General features: G+C 39.9%; 1 protein-coding gene across 1 annotated transcript; it reads right to left on the bottom strand.

Annotated features, from left to right (window-relative positions):
- Nucleotides 1-783: 783 nt before the first annotated feature.
- LOC142350654 (uncharacterized) lies at nucleotides 784-10,698 on the bottom strand. The gene is made up of 2 exons (XM_075402564.1): nucleotides 9,776-10,698; nucleotides 784-1,905 (listed from the first exon to the last, which is right to left on the bottom strand). Exon 2 carries the CDS (start codon nucleotides 1,903-1,905, stop codon nucleotides 913-915), a length of 993 nt encoding a protein of 330 aa, XP_075258679.1. The 5' UTR covers nucleotides 9,776-10,698; the 3' UTR covers nucleotides 784-912.
- Between the last annotated feature and the right edge of the window lie 6,685 nt (nucleotides 10,699-17,383).

Below are 17,383 nucleotides of genomic sequence, written 5' to 3' on the forward strand. Positions count from 1 at the left end.
TTTGCTGTGGGACGCGCGAAAATTTGGTACTTGACTTGATCTACCAATCAGATTACTATATTGCCAGGTGATCAGATTTAGTCATGACTTTAAGTCAATGTTGGGCTGTGAAATCTTGGTAAATTTACTGGACAGAGTTTTAGTATCTTCTCAGCACAACCCAGGACGAGGTTTGTTATAATGATTATGATTAGACAATAATGACCATGATTAGACTTTAGCTCGGTTTTCATGTAATCAAAAACGCAAAAAACACCCCCCCCCCCCCTGTGCGTTTCGATCTCAACCAAAGCACAGATCTATCAAAATAAAAAAGGGGAAAGAAACAGATCCCTTGACAAATTTGCAGAAAGCAGAGAATGGATTTTGGTTCTGGCTGATTATTATAACAACCCGGTAGGTATTAAAAAAAACGAACGTTTGAATTGCGAATGCGGGATTCGAGATTGGGTTGTTTTAGTTTTTTTTGTTGAAATTAACAACTTCAATTTAATTGATCTTACCTTGTTTTCTGTGCTCTATCTTTTTCTTTGGAAAATCGACAAAGTAAGTTTTCAGAATATTGAATTAAACTGAATAGGTTATTTATAAAAGCTTGTTGAGAAAAAGCTCAACTAACTGGATTGTAAGCAGAAAAGTATCAAGTGTCGTTTGGGCGAAGGAACATGGCCAACGGAACAAATTCTCAATTAGCTCTTGAAACACGCAAAAGCTAAATAAATTGCGTGCCAAATTGTGTTATCAATAATAAATACACTATGGTCCAGTGGCACGAAAGTAAAACAAAGCTTGAGCGGAAAGGCGCTATAAGATTAATAGATTAATAGCTGGAACATTATACTGCCTAAGGAATAATAATGGGGTAGGGCTGTTACATCACCCCGCTTAGGAAGGACATGTCCTCATGTCCCACTATTCTGTCTCCGAACCCGATGAGGACGATGAGCTCGAAGAACGCGAGCGAGGCTTCCTTTTTATTTTCTTGTTTTGTGGATTATGATTTCCCCGAAGTAATTGAGAACGCAGGGAGCGGAATTCGTTTTGGAGACCTCTGAGGTGACGACAGGTCGTTGAACAGGACTCAGAGGCAGACATAGTGTCCGTATTCACCCCTGCATTGCGGACCTTAGAGGATTTTGGCTTTTTAGGTTGTTTTTTCTCCAGCGTAACAACCTTCGCGGAGAGCAGACGATTTGCCGTCCGAGAATCATCTAGCATTTGATTCAGCTCGGAAATGCGAGCTTTTAGTTTGTCGATCTCATTGGTAGCCTGGTAAAGGTCACGCTCGTGAGCCTCACGAGATCGACGAAGTCGAATAAGTTGATCTCGAAGGTCGCGATTTTCAGCCGAGTTGTCAACAGGGATAGCGACTAGATCCGCAGGATCCAGCAGAGGCCTTCGCCTTGCATTGTAAGGATCCTGAAGGCGAACTTTCCCATTGCGGTAAAATTCAACAACCCGCAACACAGCATGCAAATTTGCTGAATACACCAAACCGTTGAGGCGTAAGGGACCGTTGCGAGGTGGACCCATAGCCTGGCGTGAATTGCTTCCTTCGAGCGGGCTGCTTCTCGAACCCGAAGCTGCTGTTGCAGAAGCAGTCTGAACGACTGGAATGTTTTTGGAAGGCGGACAAAAGATGATTGTCATTTCATCCGAAGAAGCAGATGAGCAGACATCCGTGTGCGGCTGAGGATCCCGATTTTGCGAGAGGTTTTGACGGAACTCAAGCGACTGATCACTTGCCCAGTTACCAGTTATTCCTGTATCTGCTTGAGAGTCCATACTATCGTCCAGCAACGGAATTGCAGGCGAAGAAGCACCTGAAAGAAGATCTGTGTCCAGAAGAATATCAGGGCCTGGAGAAGCAGGCATAGTGTTGATTGACTCTGAGCTTGTCGACATCTAAAACAAGCAATGTCAATCATTTGTGTACAGAAGTGCATCAGGGCTGCTAGTGATTGATGAACGAAAAGAAAAAATTTTGAATGAAGCAAAAGACAAAAATCAGAAAGCGGCAGTTTTTTTTTGTTTTTTTTTTTCTAAGACAGAACACTATAGGCGATAAAGAGTCAACCTGTGCTTAAATTTTTGTTGTGTAGCGGGCAGAATTTAATTGTGCTGACGGATAAATTGAATCAACTATTACAGTGCGATTATCAGGGTTCCCATCAGTTTCATTGACAAGTTGGTCATGATTGACAGGCGCAGATGCGTGTATATTATTTATGTGATTTTGAAGCATCTGCGTAAAAGGCGCAAGGGGGTTAAGAAGCCGGAAAACTGTCCAGAAAGGAACTCCATGAGAAAGGAGCCTAAGCGCAAATACAAGTTTCAATATATAGATAAAGAGCCCTAGAAGCGCTAAAGTTGTTAGCGTAATTACAGTGCACCTCTCGGCGTAGTACCAACCACCACTCGCAACAGATTGCAAATCAATCAAATATTTCCAAGCCGCCAAATTTTCTAGTTCTTCGGAAACGCTTGGATTAAAATGCATTAAACCAGGATGAGAATATTGGCTGCGAGGACCAAGATATACTTCTCGTCCCGAAATTGTTCGGCGCGAGTATTTTAGAACCCGAGCCTTTGCGCTCTGCCTCAAGTTCTGATAAGAAAAGAGACCAGCGGTGTGTAATGAAGGTAAGTTATCACTAAAATCTAGATGGCTGAAAACACTTAGAGATTCGGGCGTACGTGCGACCGAATAATCATCTCCATAGTGCATCCAGATGCCTTCAGACGTGCGGTACATGTAAGGTGCTATGGGATCACAAGCAGTCAAAGTTTAGTTTGGATACACAACTTGTGTTATCGGATTCATGAAACGAATTTGCGTATCATTGCCCAAAAGAACAGGAACTTCCTCTGTGCAGTAGGGGAAGTCTGCAATTCGAGCTTCGACTTTAACACATTTGTGGACGTAAAGAACAGCTCCCGCTTTTTCAGCATGTATGCCTAACATGGAACCGGATCCGAGGAAGAGATTAGGATTGTCCAAGTTTGACGCTAAAGAAATGAGTCCATTTAAGATCATCTGACGCGTATTGCAAATTTCATTTTTGATGAAATTTACAATTCGTTGACGCGAAAGATGCGCGTTGACATGCACAAACTCAATTTTTGTCCCATAGACTAAGTTTGGAATTGCATCTGTGTTGTAATCTATTTCCGGAAGTTGCTCCGTTATAGGTTCAATGACAAAGTAAACACCAGAGTAGGTTGTTGGTCGGACCTTATATGAGCAAACACTAACAGTTGTGTTCAGAAGTTCTATATAAAAGACGCGGGAATCATCCCTGGAAGCAGTTTTTCCACTCAAATACATTGAATCAGCAGAAGAGATCTGAACGCCAGGATGCTCCGGAGAGAACTCAAATATTGATTTAATCTCACACTGACCGTAGAAATGCGGTAAATAGGTGATTGAGTCATGCTGAAAGTCAGAACCTGGAAAACTGCAGGACGTGGATCTTTCATTGGGATCTGTCAAGATTAAGGACCATGGAGAGCTGGTTTTGTCCAAAGTTGCGACTACTTTGCCGATGGTTAATTTTGCGTTTATAACACCAGATGCGTGAATTTTCGATCCACCTGGGGTAATCCAATCCACAGGCCAGGTGAAGTAAATTCCAGCTTTCTTGCCACCACGCATGAAAGAGTACGAATAGTCAAATACCTTGAAATTGCCAGGTTTGTATGGTCTACCATCAAACAAAAGATCCCCCTCAGTCATTTTAAAATTTTCATCTGCAAAACCTGGAAGTTTGAAATTGCGACCACTCCAAATTGCTCTGCAAACCCAAGTTTCTAATGCATAGAAAGTAGGCACTAGGCGAGAATACTCTTTTAAATACACAGAATCATCAAATCGGGCAGAATGCGCTAATCCGGTAACAGCGTAAGAAGCTTGAAACATGCAAAAACTCATTTGAATATCAACTTCGGGCGCATGAAGAACCAAACCACCAAAAGTAATGTTTTTGGTGCTTAATTTATCAGGCGTACACTGTTCACTCGGAAGAAGCGAGTAAATTTTTGTTGTGAGAACTTCCTCGATGTCATAGCCTACAAGTGTAGAGAAACTGCAATCTACTAGGCAAGTGAACAACAGCAACACTTGCTGCACAAAGAGCATCTAAACAAATCACTCAACATCACTGTCTGAAACAAAATAAGCTAAACGGAAAAATCCTGGATGCCGTGCATGATCAGCAACAGCTCTACGCGGTCGTTGAGGAACTGTTGTGGAACCTGAACCACTTTGATTTTCTGACAAAAAAACTGGCGGTGACGGAATGGCGGAACTTGTAGGGTTAGTAGTGTTTTGTAACCTATCAGAGGTAGAAGCCTGTCTTTCAGATAAATCAACCAACACAAGATCATCGTCTTCAGGGACGATGGGTTGAGGACTTGGTCTTACAGTTTGGTTGGAACGATTTCTGCGCAACCGCTGGTCTGATGGTGTAAAAGGTTTAATGCGATCGTAATGAGCAATCTGTTGTTTTTGAGTTTTGACGTCTTGTAGAACAAAATTAATTTGGTTAATAACCTTTTTCACGCAATGAGGTCCAGACCAGAAGCTCTTTAATTTAGGAGTTTGACCCTGTGAGCACACTGGTGAATGAAGAAGCACCAGGTCTCCTTCCTTATACGAAGGACCATGCTTCTTTTTGTCAAAGATAGCTTTTTGTCGGCGCATTTCCCATCCGTTTTTCTGAATTACGGACTCGAAAATGGTGGAAGATTCAACTAAACGTTGAAAAACATAATCCCGATGACCAACAATTGGAGTGGGCAATGTTGGATATAGCATATCAACAGGCATGCGCATTTCTTTCCCAAAAACTAATCGGAAAGGCGATTGACCTGTCGACTCATGAACTGCAGAACGATAGGCCATCATGAAAGATTGAAGATGAACAGACCAAACTTCATGCCGTTCTGCGCAGTACTTTGCCAACCCATCTTCCAAAGTGCGATTTATGCGTTCCACTTTTGCATTTCCTTGCGGGTGGTAAGGAGTAGATCTTGAGCTGGTTAACTGCAGCTTATTGCACATATCTGCGAAAAGGCGCGATGTGAACTGCGAACCGTTGTCACTGTGAATATATTCAGGTACACCAAATCGGGTGACCCATTGATCTAAGAAAGTGCTACAGATTGTCTCAGCCTTGATGTTCTGTAGGGGTGCAGCCTCGAACCAGCGAGTAAAATGGTCTCCAATCATTAGGATGTATTTATAAAATTTCTCATTCAACCGACTTTCTGGGAGAGGGCCAAGGATATCAACTGACACGCAAAGAAAAGGTTCATAGAATGCCCAGAGCTGCATTTCTTGCTGATGTGATTGTTTGGGATTCTTTCGTTTTTGACAAGTTGCACAACCTGAGATCCAGGAGTCCACATCATTTTTCAATCCTGGCCAGTAAAATCGCTGACGTACCCGATCAAGAGTTTTCTTATTGCCTAAATGTCCTGAAGCAGGTGAATCATGCAACTGAAGAAGAACTTTTTGAACCTGGTTAAGTGGAACGCAACACTGATGGAAAAGTGTAGATCCATCCAGTTGTTGAAATAGCCGGTACAAAACACCATCAATAATTTTCAATGTCTCGAATTGCTGCCAGTAACACTGCAAAGCAGATGGTCTACCAAACATTAAGGATCGAGGTGGTTTCTCACCTGTTCGACACCATGATTTGACTACAGACAGAGTTTTATCCTGATCTTGCGTTTCTGAAAAGTGCGGAGACGAAGAAACAGATGTGACAGAAGTAGCAGATAAATTCAAAGGTGGTAATCTGGAAAGAGCATCAGCATTTGCAATAGTTTTTCCAGGCCGATGGACAATTTCAAAATTGAACATACTTAATTTTTCTAGCCAACGCGCTACTATTGCATCAGGCTCTTTGAACGAATAGAGCCAAACGAGGGCGCGATGGTCAGTAATTATCTGAAATTTTTGCCCAAGAAGAAATTCTTTGAAGTATGATGTGAAGAACACCACAGCAAAGAGTTCACGTTTCGTAGCCGAGTAGTTTCTTTGACCTTTTTGCAGCACTTTGCTAGCATATGCAATAACCTTTTCACCATTTTTCTGTTTTTGAGATAGCACTGCGCCAATTCCAGTAAGCGATGCGTCAGTACAAAGAACGAATTGATCCTTTTCATTTGGAAAACCTAAGATTGGAGCGGATACTAGCGCTGTTTTCAATTTCTCGAAAGCTTTTTGGCAGTCTGCTGTCCAATGGAACGTTGTTGTTTTATTCATCAATTGGTACAGAGGGTTCGCAATCAAACCAAAATTGAGAACAAACTTTCTATAGAAGCCAACAAGGCCCATGAACGATCTTAACTGACGAATAGTTTGTGGAACTGGGTATTTCTCCACAGCTGCTATTTTAGCAGGATCAGTGTGTATCCCGTCAGCAGAGACTACATGACCCAGAAATACTAACTTCGTTTGGAATAAGGAACATTTGGCAGGTGAAATTTTCAAATTTGCTTCCCGTATGCGTTGGAACACAAGTTGAAGACGATGTATGTGTTCCTCGAAAGAACGACCAAAGACTATAATATCATCAAGATAAACCAGGACAATTTCATATGTCAACCCTGATAAAACAATTTCCATTAGTCTTTGAAATGCTCCAGGGGCATTGCAAAGACCCATTGGCATCCGTTTCCACTGATACAGTCCAAACGGCGTAATGAAAGAAGTAAGGTGTCGATCTTCTTCATCAATCTCCATTTGATGAAATCCACTGCAAAGGTCGAGGCTAGAGAAGAAAATGCTTCCCTCGAGATTATTTAGAATATCTGATATGCGCGGAAGAGGCCACGATGTTTTGACTGTTTGGGCATTTAGTTTCCGATAGTCAATAACAAGACGATATGACCCGTCACGTTTCGGAACTAACACGGTTGGAGCTGCCCACTCGGAATGAGTAGGAGATATGAGATCTTTTTCTTGGAGTTTGGTTATCTTATCCTTGAGATCTTTTCTTTTAGAAGGATTCATTGATCTGTATGGCACTCGGCTAGGCTGGGCGTCATCTTTCAACTGAATACGCAGTTTATGCAAATTACATGAGCCTAGATCCCATTTGTCGGTAGCAAACACGTCTGCAAACTGCTTGAGTAGACTAAAAGCGTCCTTTTGTTGTTTTTTAGTGAGAGTGCTGAACTTTGATTTAAACAACTGCATCAAAGTTTCAGCTGAATTGATGTCAACAGCATTGAAACCAACAGTTTGAAGGACAGTCTCGTTGTAGGGTAAGATTTGCGCAATAGTTTGCGAAGGATATAAAGTTACGGAATTACAAGTAGGGTTAAGTACTCTTAGCCAAAATTCATTTTGAGAAACTGTTACAAGAGACGAGGCCACTAAAAGGGAGTTTAAACTGGTGAAACCTACGTGGGGCTCAACCAAACCCACAGTCGCGTCAGACGAAGTACGCGAACTGCTTGAAGAAAACTTATGCGCATGATGTGACTTTAGATTACATTTTACGAGTGCTTCACTTCGAGGTGGAATAAGGAAACGCGAAGTTACAGAACAAAGCGAAGTCTCAGTTGTCGGAGAATTATCCTCAAACCACTGAGACAACGGACTGATACATTCCAGTACTGCGTCACCTACATCTAATAAACCCCGAGAGAAGTCTACTGCACATTTTTGTTTGTGTAGGAGATCAAAACCGACCACACAAGGAACACTGAGGTGGGCACAAATGTAAAATTTGAAAGAAAACATGGGACCATTTTTAAACCAACGACATGGAAGCAAGCACATACCCTTAAATTGAAGCATAGAGCCATTTATGGCGGATGCTTGGATATCAGATGCTTCCAATGTAAGCGAAGGGCTAAAGTTGCTGAACTTGCCAAAAACATCGGCACGAATTACACTAATTGAAGCACCTGAATCAATCAGGGCAGGCAGTATATTATCGGCGATTATTATTTTGGAAAGAAGCGACTGTATGCCAAAAATACGCTTGTTTTGTGCCATGGGTTATTAAAAATGGAGAACAAACTCTTTCAAGGTGGACTATGGCGATAGAAGAAGCTATCGGTTAGAGTATGGTTTTGACTCTGGGCAATTACGTCGCTGATGTTGAGAAGAACCACAGTTCCAACAATTTTTGCAATTATTTTTAGTATGACCTTTACGATTACAACCATAACAAATAGTTGGTCCGGTGAACCTGACTTTTCTTTCATTACTGATTGAACGACTGTGTGAATTGTCAAGAAACGTTTTTCGCGGAGAGGAAGATTGACGACGTTCTCCGTGTTGCGATGGGCTACGAGAGAAAGTAGGTGACTTGCGTTTGTTAAACGGAGACAATCTGTAAGGAGAGTTGCTCCTGCGACCCGATTTTTTGTTCATCGGACGAGAACGTGGTTGGTAACTAACTTGTCCGGCCATGAGTTTATCAACTTTACGCGAAAGTGCTTCAATGGAACTCACAGAAGTAGATGAAGGCGCAGTCTCATTTGCATTTGCTTCAAGACGGTAAATTGCGTCGAAGTGGAGTGCTGATTCTAAGGCCGCGTTAATGTCAGCCGGCTTGTTCTTTCTTAACTCTACCCTTACATGAATATTGTGAAGGCCATCAATGAAAGATTGAAGCACAATATGGTCTCTGATTGCCTGCGTGTCTTGGGGATAAGCCTTATTAGCTAGAAGTTTGAGCTCAGCTAAAAATTCACTTACTTTTTCGGACTCGCCTTGAATACGTTTTGCAAGGGATGACCGAAAAAATTCAGGAGGTTCCTGATATTGGCGCAAAAATTGCTTTTTAAGCTCTGAATAATCATTTTTTGTTGCGTCATCTAATGACTGATAAAATTCGATAGCACTGCCTCGTAAGCGCAAGGGAAAAATAGTATGACGCTTATCAATGTAAACCTGTTGACCAGCGCTGTCGTGTTGCGGAGTTCCATCACTATTGAATGCTTTTTTAGCCAATTTTGTAACGAACTCAAGAGTTCGAATTGTGTTATATAGGCCTGAATATCACTTGTTCCGTTAAAAGGCTCCGGTAGAAGAAGTTTAGCTTCCAGAGCTGCGTCAGCCATTTGTTATTAATTACATGGAAATAAAAAATGCTGCACAAAGTTCCAACCTTGCGATTGGACCGGCAAGTCAGATATCGGTTGTTCAAAATTGTGGGGACCAGAAAAAGCTGGCCTCTAAGAGATAACAGAAAAGAACGCAGAGACTTTTTTTAACTTAGGATTTCAGGTCTCTCGTCTTAAGTTATGTATCGTTGAGGTTGCCGTAGCAGCCGCCGAAACCTCCCTTGCTAAGCCCCTTAGTCTTACTACGTGGGACCTACAAACACTGGGAATGTAGAAGCTGCGGAAGCAAGGAGCGTCTATTTTCCGATAAATCGGATAACGCTTGAGAAGCCTCTGAAATCAGTACCTATTTGTCAAAGCGTTCTAAAGTTAAAGGCAATTATTGCTCATCTAAGAAAAAGAACAACCGTTATCTGTCAAGCAGATCACAAAAACGACCGAATATTTGAGTTATTTTTCTCTTTTTTTTTTTTTTTTTTGAAAAGAAGGTAAAGAAAAAGCAGATGTTCCTGAAAATTGCAGGATAGCTTATTTTGGAAAAAAAATCCCGAACCTGTCAACAATATAACAACCCGGTAGGTATTAAAAAAAACGAACGTTTGAATTGCGAATGCGGGATTCGAGATTGGGTTGTTTTAGTTTTTTTTGTTGAAATTAACAACTTCAATTTAATTGATCTTACCTTGTTTTCTGTGCTCTATCTTTTTCTTTGGAAAATCGACAAAGTAAGTTTTCAGAATATTGAATTAAACTGAATAGGTTATTTATAAAAGCTTGTTGAGAAAAAGCTCAACTAACTGGATTGTAAGCAGAAAAGTATCAAGTGTCGTTTGGGCGAAGGAACATGGCCAACGGAACAAATTCTCAATTAGCTCTTGAAACACGCAAAAGCTAAATAAATTGCGTGCCAAATTGTGTTATCAATAATAAATACACTATGGTCCAGTGGCACGAAAGTAAAACAAAGCTTGAGCGGAAAGGCGCTATAAGATTAATAGATTAATAGCTGGAACATTATACTGCCTAAGGAATAATAATGGGGTAGGGCTGTTACATTATGACCCCACAGCGGAAAACTTCCTGTTGGATTTGAGTCAGCTCTATTGGGGTTGGCTCAAAACCAAACGTCTCCCAAAGAGCTGCAAGGAGGAACTTTGGGGGGACGCAACTGGATGCCATCCAACATGTGATTTGTTCTTCTGTTTTCTGATTAATGTCTTCTAATCAGTCCAGAAGAAGTGATCTACGCAAGGAATGTTCGGTATCTCTGGTTTTAACGCATGCAGTTGCGGGTATGCTCGATCTGTTTGTTAGTTTCGGTTTTAAACGTAGGAAATTATAACGATCGTACCAAAGCAAAATACGTTAGTGTTTTTGTCTAACATAAACCGAATATGGCGGACTAAACCGAATATTTTACTGCGTTTAACCGACAGTTTTTGGACTAAGATGGATCGGATAAACTAGGATTGAGCTGTTCAAAAAAGGTCGCTCAAAGAGTGAAAACTTATAGCTGAATAATTACAACTTTTCTTACAACTTGGCTAGCTGTTTGTAAGTTCTCACAAGTTTGACGTGCTCGAATTTGAAAATGATAACAGCCCGAACTTTTTGCTTGTACGTTTCTGATGATACTACAGTCGACAAATAATTTTATCAAAGAGCTTAGCTTGTTTGCTTTGAGAATAACAAAAGGTAAACGGTTATTTATAGTACATTATTCTCATTATCTCATAAATATTTTTGGCTGAAAAATTTTGAACGTATGTTCGGAAAGTTAAAACAGAAGTATGAACACGCGCATTAATGCCAACTAATCGTAAAACTGTTATTGAACGAATTTAAATGTCCCATTATGCTGTCGTTTTAACGTTTAGCTCTTTAGAAAAAAATCAACCGTTCTGCTATTTTTAAACATGGACCATTCGGTTCATTTCACACAGCATTTTTTTCACAAAGTATATCTTAAAACATGGAATCAGATTAATTTGTTAAATATGGTTAAAAATCAATTGTTTGCAAGGCGCTTGAGTTTTCTGTCAGCAAATTCAACAAACTGACCCATTTTTGAAGCCATTTAAGTTATAGTCGAGTTAAGCTCTATTCTGTCGAAGAGGTTTCAATGATTTTATCACACTTATGGTATGAAAGAGCTTTTGTTGAATTAAGGGGTTCATTTTCACTACTAACAAGTTCAACAAACAGGGTCCAGAAATTTTCAGTCTCAACATCAGAGCTTTTTAATTGCTTCTTAATTGCTTAAGTTTGTAGCAATTATATTAGTCCTGTCGGTCTGCTTTTTTGCGATTTTTTGCTTGACCGATTTTTCGTCTGACGCTTTGACTTTTCGTCCTCGAAAACGGGATAACCAGGCAGCGCCCAGCGGGCATTAAGTGCTCTTAGAGCCTTTTAGATCTATTTCAGCTCAAACTATTTTCGAGACTTGTACTTGGTTCTTATACATGGTTTGAAGGGCAGTTCTTAGAGGTTGAAGACACCCCCACTATTGCCCCCCCCCCACTATTGCCCCCCCCCCCCACTATTGCCCCCCCCCCCCCACCGCGCTGTTGCGCCCACCCCAATGTTGCATCCCCCATCAGCCCCCGGTAAAGACAACCCCTATTTTTTGTCATTTTTTGAGGTTTATCAGCCCCAGGTTTGATAGCCCCCCTCTAGGGTTTGATAGTAGGTTACCGCATAGTTTCTAGTGGTAGTGGAATTGTTTCACCATTTTAACATTAGAGCATTTTTTTTGACAAAACGTGCAATTTTTTTTCAAATTTCTTGACATTTGTTTTTCATTATTCACGAATTTCCAGAAGCACGTCCAAGAAAACATCCTCAAGAGTTTTATAATGAGTTATTGAGAAACTTTTATTTGCCGCCGAGGTTTTCAACTTTTTAATATCACAAATTTTAGCAATCTTTTGATAAAACTTGCTTTTTTTCAAGTTTTTTTTGAAAATTTTTGTCGTTTTTTTAGAATTCTCCAGCTTCAAGAGCCAAGGAACCTCCTCTTGGGTTTGACAATAGGTTACTGTATAGTTTCTAGATGTGATGGAAAGTTTTTCAACATTTTAAGATCACGAATTTTTGCATTTTTTGAGAAAAATTGCATTTTTTAAAATTTTTTTTGACATTTTCTAATTATTCAAGTTTTTTCAGTCTCAGTGGTCAGAAATTCTCCTTACGGGTTTGAAATGAATTTACTGAAAAAGTTTTGGAAGAGTTTTTTTTAAAAATTAGCCATGGAAGAGTTTTTTAATATCACAAATTTTTGTAGGTTTTTGAGAAAACTCGCAATTTTTTTCAAGTTTTTATTTAAAATTTTTTGTCATTTTGTAGGTTTCTCTATCCTCAAGGGCCAAATAAACTCCTCTACAGTTTTTAGGAAATTGTTGCATAGTTTCTAGACTTAATGGAATGTGTTTCAAGATTGAAAAAGCAATTTATCACGAATTTAAGCAACTTTTTGAAATTATTTGCAATTTTAGATTTTTTGACTTTTTTTGATTTTTTTTCGGTTCCAGGGTCCTAGGCACCTCCTCCAAGAACTGATAATAAGCTATTGCATAGTTTCTAGAATTAGTATAATGTTTATCCATATCAGTTTTTTGATAAAATTTAAAGTTTATAAGTTTTCGGTCAAGTTTTTGGATCTTTTTGAGCCAGTGCAACTATTTATTGCTTGAATTACGGATACGCCATATTCTCTTGAGTCAATAAAATGGTTTTGAAGAATTTAATATCTTGAATTGTAGCCAGATTTTGTTAAAATTTGAGATTGTTTTCAAAGTTTTTGAATATTTTTGACCTTTTCTGAGATTAACGGTCGTTAATGGCCAACAAAATTTTTTAAGTCTTGAAGAATGGCTACATGACAGAACTACAGGGACAAAGAACTTTTTTGAACATTTTTTTGCACTGCCAAATCTTGAAACTTTTCTTTTAAATTTTGCAATGTTTTGCGAATATTTAAAATAACAGATTTTTTCTATTTGATTCAATTACTAACCAGGCTAGAAAGCTAGAAGTTGCAGAGTCGATTTGAGCTAAAACTAGCCTCAATAAACCGTGGCTAGCTATTGACAAGCTCCTCGCAGGCCGCTTGAGAGCAATTCGCCAGACGTTAGTCGGTTATGTTTTAATTTTCAGTAATTGGAACTATAGTGGGAGTCATCAATAATTTTTAGGTATCCAGACAGTAATCAATCTTTCAGATCTTTCTTACGCTGCAAGATACACAATTTTGTCGAAAAAATAACTTTTTTGTTTTTATGGACAAAATTTGCAATAATTTGGAGCTTCCTCTCCCAAAATTCTTATCAATTGTTCAAGACTCAAGAACAAGCTCTTCTAAGAGTCACCGTTTCGATAGTGCCAATTTACAAGTTTTGTTCTTTTTTGCAATTATTTATCATTACACTATAGTTGTTGCCGCCACTTTAAATAAGCTACAAAAGCCATCAGACAGCAAGAAATAAAGTTCGACAATGAAAAAACTTGAAATTTGTCAAAACTCAAAAAAAGGTCAAAACTGAAAACTTTTACAAGTTGGGACCGAAAATCTGTACACCCCACCGATTTTTGGAAGCAATTTTTGAAACCCCAGCAACCGAGGTTATGGCACATGGTTACGGTTACCTCTAAACTACTGATGGACCCAACGAAAGCTATTGCATTAGACCCACAAATGTGACTATTAGCACTTATTTGGTGCAAAATTGGCATTTTTTGGATATTTTGTCATTTATTGTTAAATTTCTTAAGTTGTTTATTTTATGATACTTTAGGTGATCATTAAAGGTCAAATAACGTACATTTGAGGCATTTAGAGCCACGTAATAACCATTCGTGCTTATGTCAATAAAGATAAATTTTGCATTAATTTGACATTTAGTATGTAAACAATGACCTAAATCAATTCCTTGATTAAGCAATCAGAAACCAGTAGAGATGAAGTTATAAATGATAAAGATATGATTATTTACTTTAACTCAATTGTTTGAATAGTGAAACTGAATTGTATTTAGAACCATTAGACACTGTTATACAGAGCAGTTGGCTCTCAGATTGACTAAAACTTGATTCTTTAACAACTTTAGTGTTTTGCTAAGTTTTGCTAGATCTTAAGATCTTTCTAGTTTTAAATTAGTTGAGATACTTAACGAGAAGTTAGCAAAATTGCTAACGCTGATTGAAGCTTTACAAACTTCAGCACGAGATTGAACATAGACTATCACAAAGGACTTTATTAACTTCAATCAACAAAATTAAAGTTACAGTCCTTTAATACCTCCCAGCGACTAAATATTTCTGCAAGATTGTTAATCAATCGAAAACTGTGAAAAACCAGGCCGGCGTAAAACCCGAGAACCAGGCTGTGATATATCGGTTCCGCTGAGATTCTTGAGCACCCGCAACATTTGGTCCGCCGACCCGGACATCAACAACAACACGAACAGCAACGAATCTTCGATTCAATTTGGTGGACCAGAACAAAATCCTCACGATGGCGGGAATGAGCCCCAATGGACATTGGAAAACGGCTGACTACAAGAGACTAGAAAGTCAGCATGCTGAATTGCTCAAAACAATTGACGGACACATTGCTGATGTGAAAAGTCAATTGGCTCAGAAGAAAGCAGTATCTACAGTAAGAGCATATCAATGCTTCTTCAAACTTTACGATGAACTGGAGGAAAACAGACAACAGCAGAGGTTAATATTAAAACCAAAGTTTGTTGAAAATTTCGACAATGATACCAAGCGTATCTTATTAGAAATGAGTAAAGTTTTGCGCTTTCTCCGAGACATTGAACATTTCCGCACACAATTCGTTGACTGTCCGAGAGACACACTACAAGCATACACATTAGTTTAATCTACTAAACCAAGTTATAATGAGCTGTCAAAGTTGGAAAGGAACTTGAAGTCAGAAAACTTAAGCGACTCAAAAAACAGACATTGTGTAATAAAATGGAAGAGCAAGTAGAAAAGCTAGATGAAATATGCACAGAATGGATTCAAATAACAAGGCCAGAAGTTCGCGCTGCAGATGATGTGGATTTCAGTGAGAGTAGGAGTCATTGTCGAGACCTGATCAAGCTCTACAGGCATTGCAAAGATTGCGGAAATCAAACATCGTAAGTTTCATCCACATCAGCTGGTGATAAAGACCCAAACAAGACTGTAATTGATACAAGTAATTGAGCGACAGAAAACGCCGAAGGGAACGTGGAGGTCGCTCCCAGGCATTCTGTTATACAAAGAAGCAGAAAACTGCCAAGCATCGCCAACTCGCGGTCATCGAGAAGGCGACAGATCGAAGAAATGGAGCTCGAAAACTTGAGAGCTAAGAAAGAAACAGAGCAACGACTGCGAGTAGGAGTTGAAGTTGGAGCTGGAGCGTGATGAAATAGAACTTTGTCGTCAGCAAGAAGAATTGCGTTTACAACAACAACAACAACAACAACAACCACAACAACAACAACAACAACAACAACAACAACAACAACAACAGCAGCAGCAGCAGCAGCAGCAATAACAACAACAACAACAAAAACAACAAGAACAAGAGTTACAACAACAGCAACGAGAACAAGAGTTAAGCTTACAACAACAACAACAAAAAGAACAGGAGTTAAGTCTAAAGATGCAACAAAAGAAGACGAACTGCGTCTTCGACAGCAGGAGCGAGCCCTTGAAAACGAAAGAAGGAAAGCAGAGGAAGAAGAACAAAGACGTCTGAAATATTGGCTGACCAAAGGAAGCTCAAGGGCGTCGGGATCAGTGGCAGATGAGATAGAAAGGGTTGCATAAAGACGCAATCAAGAAAGAACAGCAGGGTGGGCAGAATCAGTGGCTCAACAGACTGTCCCTAGACGGCCACAATCTCCAAACGTTTTTTCGTTCCTCCAACGAATATCACACAGGACAGAGTTGACAAACGTTTCACCACCTACCCGAAAATTACCCCGCTGTTCCAACCGGCTGAAGGACTTTTCGCAACGCAACTGACAGAACCGAGCATTCTCAAGAAACCAGAAATCTGTAAACAAATTAGAGTAACGGACCCACCAGCACCGTTGACAAGGATGACGTTTCAGCAGCAGGGAACGTCAGCAGTTCAAGACAGAAACAAGAGTAAGAGTCCCATTAAGAACTCTCGCAACAGGTCTGCCGAGAGCAGAAATAGGAGCAGAATGAATCAAAACACTCCCCAAGTCATTTACCATCCAGTAACAAGCAGTGGTGCCAGTGGCTTGCCAAAACTAAAACTGACTGAGTTTTCAGTAGATTCACTGGAGTGACCAGAGTGGTGAGGCCTTTTTGATGTTGTTGTTCATCAAAAGTCAATCAGCGATACGGAAAAGATGCAATACCTGAAGATCAGTCTAACGGGTCAAGCAAAAGCAGCAAAATCGGGAATGTGATTCAGCTCACAATCATACTATCATGCTTGGGATATACTCTGTGAGAAGTATGGCAGATTAGATGTCATAGTGAACGCACAATTCAAGAAAATACATACCCATCCTCCAATTCGGCAGGACGATTCTACGAGCATTGTCAAGTTTGCAAATGTGATTACAAATGTGGTGAACACATTGACACAACTTGGATACACATCCGACCTAGAATCAGAAGGAGGGCTAATTTCAACAACGAGAAAACGTTCTCCGCAACTGGGGGGACAGTGGTTGTAGCATATGCAAGACTGTCGACTACTGAGAGGCAACCTGATTTTTTTCGAAGAGTGGCTTGCCTCCAAAGCAGTTATTCATGAGAACCTGTTAGCACAGACAAACTCGTCGTTTGACAGAAATAGTTTTCAAACACGTGAGAAACCGAAGACGAGTACCTTTGCTTCAAATGCTGAAAAGTCAATCAAACCCAAGAATTCTGAATGTCCCTTCAAAGACGGACAAAACCCCATTTGGACGTGTGAAAAATTCAAATCAATGAATGTAAATGAACAAGGAGAACATGTCCAGAAGTTTTGACTGTGTTTCAATTGTTTGGTCACATGTCAATGGGCTGCAAAAGCAGGACATATAGTGTACCCAACTGTGGAAGGCGACACAACAGACTGTTGCACAGCCAATTAACGAAGAAGGATACTACAAAGAAAGTCTCAGATGCTACAACGGCAGTAGTAACTAACATCACTCAAGGAAGACTCCCAGTGGTGCGAATCAAGCTGACAAAGACTTTAGCCTAAATGTACTAGCAATATGTAATTCATGGTCCTTGATTTCATTTGTAGACAAGTCAGTGGTGTCTGAAC

Source organism: Convolutriloba macropyga, chromosome 12, assembly GCF_964194025.1.
Source record: "Convolutriloba macropyga chromosome 12, txConMacr16.3, whole genome shotgun sequence".
Taxonomy (NCBI): domain Eukaryota; kingdom Metazoa; phylum Xenacoelomorpha; order Acoela; family Convolutidae; genus Convolutriloba; species Convolutriloba macropyga.

What these genes read in the sequence shown, in the direction of transcription:
- LOC142350654 (XM_075402564.1), bottom strand. Translation starts at nt 1,905, where the DNA reads ATGTCGACAAGCTCAGAGTCAATCAACACTATGCCTGCTTCTCCAGGC.